The 7,500-nt window shown below is 43.8% G+C and overlaps 1 protein-coding gene across 7 annotated transcripts in view; it reads right to left on the bottom strand.

Moving 5' to 3' along the window:
- LOC146556007 (pleckstrin homology domain-containing family A member 5-like) overlaps positions 1-7,500 on the bottom strand; it is a 153,186-nt gene that overhangs the window by 46,658 nt on the left and 99,028 nt on the right. For all 7 annotated transcript variants that reach the window (XM_085252358.1, XM_085252359.1, XM_085252362.1 and 4 more), the window contains 2 exons: positions 3,955-5,067; positions 1-25 (listed from right to left, as the gene is read on the bottom strand). The exon at positions 1-25 is cut by the window's left edge and continues 262 nt beyond it. In XM_085252358.1, the coding sequence (XP_085108484.1) occupies positions 1-25; positions 3,955-5,067 (1,138 nt within the window). The remainder of the gene's footprint in view (positions 26-3,954; positions 5,068-7,500) is intronic.

Here is a 7,500-nt window from a genome sequence, read left to right as displayed (position 1 = left end):
CGGTAAAGTCTGGTACGATGTAACACTGGAAAATAAGAAAAAAATGCATATAGCTCTTTTAGTTTGTCCCTACTGCAGGGAAGGCTGGAGTGCTGGCCTTCACTCGGTATCTGGATTCAGTGTTTGGAGAGACGGCAAAAAAAGTCAGAGCTTCTGACATGTCTGAAATGTCAACTTCGTGACACCTGTTACTAAAGTGCTGGATGTACAGTAACATCTGTTCATCTGGACGTTTTCAGTGGGAGAAACATCAGGGCTGGACTGGGACAAAAAAAATCAGCATTTTGACTAGTGACCGGCCCACCATGGTATTATAGGAAAAGCCATAAAGCCTTTATAATAAACTTAAACCTACACCATCCTCCCTATTCTGCTATTCTAAACAGTACTTAGAAAAAATATAAAACAACCTAATTTATAATTACATATACCTCACTAATAGGGTTGCCAACTCCCAGCAAAAAACAGAAAAGAAAAAAGTAGGGAACCACTCCCCCACCCTCGGCCTCAAGATGCTTAATTGACAAAACGTTTTTAATTTAATGCACTTATAAAGCAAATGCACAGAAATCTATTATTTTTCTCCAGTAATTAAATAGATTCAACATCTTTCTTCAGCAGAATTACAGACTGCACAGATGGTACCTTCCCAAAGGAAAGGATACTATAACTTACTAGGATATATACTAGGCTTAATATTTACTGAATACAATAATGGATTTCTACACATTTTAATCAGATTAAAACTTTGGTTGTAAGATTCAGATAATTATTTGTTAAAAGCGAGACATTTTAAATGAGAATAAGAAAGAAAAGTATTTCTTTGTGCCCCCCTCTCCCTGTTAATGCCCTACCTGCCCCCCTGGCAACACTTTGCTAGATCCGCCCCTGCACAGTTACCAGCTGTCAGCTACTTAGAAAAGGATCCTGGTGTTATTCGTCTCTCAGAAACAGTTCATAACTTCAACTCATTCATGTCACCTAAAAGGTAAACTTGTTTCTCCATCACAGCTCTGATGATTCAGTAAGGACATCTCCTGGTTTCATCTTCATGTTTCCCTCTCACCACATATCCAAACCGACATCATGACCAGCAGCTTTACAGCTGTGGCTCCAGCAAACATCAGCTGATACTAGAAATTAATATTAAATAAATTCTAACAACAGCTGATCAAGCCTAAACGTGCTGCTGTTGTTTAGCCCGACCTCCGCTGGTTTCCTCTTTCTGGCGCAGAGAAAAGCCGATCAGCTGATCATTGATCAGTTTCATGATTGAATTAGCAACTTTCTAGCTGAAGTAGTACGGCACAAATCGCGTTCCTTTTCACCTCAACTTTAAAGTTCGACCTCCTCGGCTGTAATTGGTCCAGCCCAGAGTCGATCATGACCAACTGGCCAATCCACCACCTTTCATTTATACCGTTAAAAAGAAAAGAAATAAAACCCCATCGGCCCATAAAAACGAAAAATGACGAGCAGCCCACCGGGCAAATGCCCGGCATGCCCGTAGGCCAGTCCAGCCCTGAGAAACGTTTCTTCATCATCAGGTGACGTCTTCAGTCCAGCTGACGGCAGGTTTCCAACCTTATAACCAGGACGACGATTCAAACCAGCAGCACTGATGAACAATGGGCTGGGAGGTCAGTTTATGATCATTAATATGCATGACCATTGATCAGCAACCACTGATCAATAACCATGAGTCCCATTCACAGAGAGTTGGGGAATGGCTGCAATCACAGCATTGTAAGGTGGTGACAGATGGACCCTTAGGCCCCTCCTCCATTCAGAGATGGTCTTTCCCTTTCCAGGTAAATGGCCTCCTCCTAATTCGAATTTACAAACAACTGTATGGTCCTTAAAAACAACTAAGGGAAACGCTGAAGAAGGTCAGGATGGAAGAATATGTCAGCACAATATGTGAGCGCACAGAAGGTTATCTAAACATTACTGTTCAGTCCTTAACTCGATAAATCCATTTAGGAAAACCTCCAAACTGAACACATGCACAACAGATCAATTTGATCCTGAATCCATCCCAGCACTATGACATGGTAGAAAGGAAGAAAGCTCTTCTGTACAACAAAACATTAAACAGTTAAACTAAACATAATGTCACCATTACAAGTCCAGCAGTTGGCGATCAACTGCTTTTGTATTCATGCTCTATCCTGTTATTGTATTTTCTCCTTTTTTACCTCCCGCCTGTCAGCTTAGACATAACTGTAATAATATAAATAAGACTGATAGAAATGAATACATAAACAGATAAAAATAACACGTGAACAACAGGAGCCTGTAGTGAATTTGTAGAGCTCATCTTGGAAAATTACTGATTACAATTCTGATTGCAAAAGCTGCCAGAAAAGACAGGCTAAACAAAAAAAAAAAAGCAAGAAAAAACTTACAATCAGGGAACCATCTCTATATCTGCGTCTCTCTCCATCACCTAGCTTGGGAGTCATTGAGTGCTCCGATTACCACGGGGACCGCTGTTACCTTCACCCTCCACATCCTCTCGAGCTCTTCTCTGAGCCCTTGGTATTTCTCCAGCTTCTCGTGTTCCTTCTTCCTGATATTGCTGTCATTCGGAACCGCTACATCGATCACTACGGCCGTCTTCTTCTGTTTGTCTACCACCACTATGTCCGGTTGGTTAGCCACCACCATTTTGTCCGTCTGTATCTGGAAGTCCCACAGGATCTTAGCTCGGTCATTCTCCACCACCCTTGGGGGCATCTCCCATTTTGACCTCGGGACTTCCAGGTTATACTCGGCACAGATGTTCCTGTACACTATGCCGGCCACTTGGTTATGGCGTTCCATGTATGCCTTGCCTGCTAGCATCTTGCACCCTGCTGTTATGTGCTGGATTGTCTCTGGGGCATCTTTACACAGCCTGGGGTCTTGCCTGCTGTGATGGACCCCTGAAACCCTCCATGCATCGTCAGGAGCTTTCTTGTCTTCATGTCAGTGGCTTCTATCTCCTCCTTTGGCCAACTTACTATCCCAGCAGGGTACCTGATCACAGGCAGGGTGTAGGTGTTGATAGATGGTTGCAGCTTTCCTAGTGGCCTCTTCATGGTTCCCATTTGTCTGTGGGATCCCCAAGTACTCTATGTCTGCAATGTTGCCTTCTGGTAGTTCAGAATCAGAAAGGGTTTTATTGCCAAATGTTGAGCAGGTTTACAACATTAGGAAATTGCTGCGGTGCTTAGTGCAAACATGCTGTCATAAACGCTTAAATAGATATAAAAATAAAAATAAGAATAAGAATTAAAAGTGCTAAGTAGATTCAATCCCCTCAGTTCGGACTACCTTCCCTCTCTTTGATACCATCCGACTACATTCTCCAGTCCGAACGACATCCCGATGTCATTGCTGTAGATCCTGGTGGTGTGGATCGGTGAATCGATGTCTCGTTCACTCTTGGCATACAGCTCAATGTCATCCATGTACAGGAGGTGGCTCAAGATTGCTGCTTTCCGTAGACGGTATCCGTAGCCAGTCTTGTTAATGATCTCACTGAGGGGGTTCAGGCCTATGCAGAACAGCAGTGGGGACAGAGCATCTTGGTAGATCCCGCACTTGATGGTGGGAAAAAGTCACTGGCCATTCACCGCATGACAAACACTAAGAGCTTTGATCTTTACGATCTAGAAATAACACTCCCAGTTCGACACAATCATTTAGTCCTTTGGAGCCCACAAAATGGAAAAATAGAAAAGTATATTCAGCAGTGAAGTGTGTTACACCTGGAATGTACAAAGATTAGCTTCTAAAATAAGTAGCTAGAAAGTGAGCTGCATCCACATCCCGTGTGAAGCTAATCTCTATGTTGAGGTTTGGTTCAATGCCTATACTTATGTTACTTATGCAACGGTGTATTTTGAATGTTTTCCTCCCTCTTTGTTAAAGTTTTAAATGTACTGAATGAAAAGTTGCTTTGCTCACCTCTTTGGGTTATCGTCCATTCCTCTCCTTTGCGGATGGACCCAGTGCTCCAGCTGCTGAATGGAGTTGGTCCTGGACAAACCCTTTTCTGGCTCCTGGACTGGAGCTGGAGACTTCACGGGAACCCTGGCCAGGTTGCCATCCACCTCTGTGGGGCTGCAGTCCCTTTGCTGCTCGCCTGTCCCACACCCTGAGCCACTGACCTGTGCAGGTTTCTGGGCGCTGATGTTGGCCTGGTTCTGGCGAGACGCAGACACCGCAGCTGCGATGGCGGCAGCCTGGGCTGGTTGTAGCTTGATGCTGTTGATTTTAGTCAGAGCCCTGTCGGTGCTCGGATCTCTCTGAAAGCCGTATTTATCACAAACCGTAGCACATTTCTCTGCGTCCCTCAGAGTCGCGTATTTATCCCCCTCTCGAAACGAGCTGTATCTCTTAATTTCTTTCATAGTGTTGTATTTGTCCATAACTTGTATAGTGCCATATTTATTATCCTTCTCCCTCATAGTGCTGAACCTTTCAGTTTCCTTTAATGACAGCTGTCTCTTGACCTCCTTTTGAGAGAGGCACTTTTTTCCATCTTTCTGGAGCGTGTGTCGGTCGCCTACTTTCTGCAGCGCGTACTTTTCTCCGTCTTTTGCGAGCAGATACTTCTCCCCATCTTTGGAGGGTGCGTACTTTTCCTCAGCCGGCGTCACCGTGTGTTTATCATCCGTTTTACGGACGCCGCACTTCTCCAGATCTCTGTGAATGGTGTACACTTTTTCATCTTTCTGCAGCGAGTATTTCTCCCCATCCTTTCTCAGGAGGTACTTTTCTCCATCCTTGTGCAGGAGATACCTATCTCCATCCTTCTGCAGCATGTAGCTCACGCCCTCTTTCTTCAGAGAGTACCTTTCTCCCTCCCGCTGTAAGGTGTAGTACTCTTGCTCCCTCTGGTCATTGTGTTTCACAACATCTTTTTGCCATTTGTCGTCGACCTGCGACAGGGAATGTTGACACGCAGGTTCTCGATTGCGTTCGTTGTTCTGGATCTCGGGCCGTGTGAGGACTCTGTGGTTCAGCAGGTTGTTCAGCTCTTGAGGTCTCCGCTGGTCCCCTTTCAACTTGTCCGTTCTGTGACAGAAAAAACAGGAAGTGGAATTCAGCAAAATAAGGAAAGACATTTATTGTAACAATCCCTGTGTGAGTGAGACAGCTCCTCTCGCCTTCTGTCAACCTTTTCGAGTCCACGATTTCTCAGAAGTTTCATATTTTTGTCAAAAAAACCCTCTAATGATGCAAAACTGCAGGGAGTATGTGCTCAGTGGAGTTTCTTTAATTACTTAAAAGTATCCTTTATTTAGAGCAGAGCCTTAATGAAGCATCGCAATGAACAAATACAGAATAATACAGATTCGAGCATTGATGTGTGGTTTTTTTAAGGAGGTGGCACTACACAATGTTTTTTCTTTCATGATCACACAGAACATTTGAGCACTCAGATCAGAGATGAGACAGAGATGAGCCCCCACCCACTAATCTGGAAGATCTCTAAAGGCGAGCTGTGTTATTTGGCACCAAGACACTGGCAGAAGCTTAAGTCCAGAAGTCCTGAAGACTTGGAACTGCTGCAGATCACATCCTGTCATCAGTTTGTCATTTGTACCTCCTCAGACCACCATCAGCAGCTACCCATCACTTCAACTTGGGAGAACACCACAAGCCTGCTGCTTAGATCTTCAGGTCCAGCATATTTATAGATGCTCATTTCTTCAACATCTAAAACTGTGACTGGAAAACCTGATCCTTCAATTACAAACGAATACTGCATGTACATGTAATACTGTTGATCCACAGAATCTGTGAGGGTCTCATTCGCCGAGCACTCACGAATAGTGAAAAAACACAAATTTTGCATGTGGTCAAAAAATGTCTATAAATGCCAGTTTTTATCGTTTAAACCCTGAATATGCATTTGGGTGCCATCAAAACACAAGAACACGCAACAAAATACTCAAGATAAACTTTTCCAATGTGGGAATGCTGGACTCCACCTGCCAAAGATGCAATAAGGAGAGATGAATGAAACAAGCCGCCTCAGACTACAGGAGCGTTTCCTCATTTTCCTCTACGGTTCCTTTGTGATCGCTCTACAGTCCTAAAAATGTGTATAGTACTAATTTTAATATGTAAATTTTGCTGAATTTACAGGAGAGGCCCCGGGGCAGACCCAGGACACGCTGGAGAGATTATATCTCTCGGCTGGCCTGGGAACGCCTCGGTGTTCCCCCAGATAAGCTGGAGGAGGGGAGGAGGAGGTCTGGGCTTCTCTGCTGCCTCCACGACCCGGCCCCGGATAAAGTGGAAGAAGATGGATGGATGGATGGATGGATGCTGAATTTACGTTCGTGCTTATTTTGTGAATTTTAAATGAATTAAAACTTACAATTATTTATATTTTAAATTTATAATTTATTTAATTATTTAAGAATTTCTTTGCTCTTATTAATTAAGCATTAAAATGCCTGAAAAGTTATATATTGCTACAAAAAAGTCATAAAAATTATGACAGATATTTGCAGTTTCTGCCAAATTGTGGGAATTTAATTATAAGGAAAAATCCACCAACTCTGAACCGCGACTTTGAGCGGGTATACTGTGTTACATTACAATATTATTTATATCAACACAGAGTGGTTAATCATATGTTGGATCATCATTATGTTAGGGATAAATGTAACTATATGGCACAATAACAACAACTACTTGATGGGTTTGGCTTACATGGACCACAGTAAGTGTCAATAAATTATAATCTGTTTAGTGTAACTGAACCTTACCAGTAAGCGCACGTATTGGGTAGTCTAAGGAGCTTGGAAACAAAAGCGTCTGGACTTCTTTGAGTTGCTTGAAGATGTTTCACCTCCGAGAAGCTTCTTCAGTTCGAGGGTCAGATGGTGGAGAGTCCCAGATTTAAACCCAGTGGGAGTTTCCCCCCACAGAGGGACAAAGGACCCCCTGATGATCCTCTACCTAATCACATGAGCCAAGGTGTGAAAGCGGGTGTGGGTCACAATCAGCCAGGGTTTCGGGTGAGCTCATTGTGAAACCTGGCTCCACCCTATCATGTGATTTCCTGAGGTCAGTGGAGCGACCATCTTTGAACAGAGGCGGTGGTTTACGACACCAACTGTCTGCCATCTATAATCCAGTTTTGAGATCCCTTCTCAGACGCCCACTCACATCCTGGACCATCTGACCTCAGGAAATCACATGATAGGGTGGGGCCAGGTTTCACACCTTGGCTCATGTGATTAGGTAGAGGATCATCAGGGGGTCCTTCGTCCCTCTGTGGGGGGAAACTCCCACTGGGTTTAAATCTGGGACTCTCCACCATTTGACCCTTAGAACTGAAGAAGCTTCTTGGATGAGAGGTGAAACGTCTTCAAGTAACTCAAAGAAGTCCAGACGCTTGTCTTTCCAAGCTCCTCAGACTACGATGAGCTGGATGACTGAGAACCTTCACAGACACGTATTGGGTAGTTTACCTAATCAGTAAGTACTTGA

The sequence above is a fragment of the Mchenga conophoros genome, linkage group LG17 (assembly GCF_057382185.1).
Source record: "Mchenga conophoros isolate Kocher_MC1m ecotype Shallow Benthic linkage group LG17, M_conophoros_male_GT1.1, whole genome shotgun sequence".
In the NCBI taxonomy this organism is placed as follows: Eukaryota; Metazoa; Chordata; class Actinopteri; order Cichliformes; family Cichlidae; genus Mchenga; species Mchenga conophoros.
The sequence above is the reverse complement of the archived record's forward strand: the minus strand, read 5'-3'. Positions and strand labels throughout refer to the sequence as shown.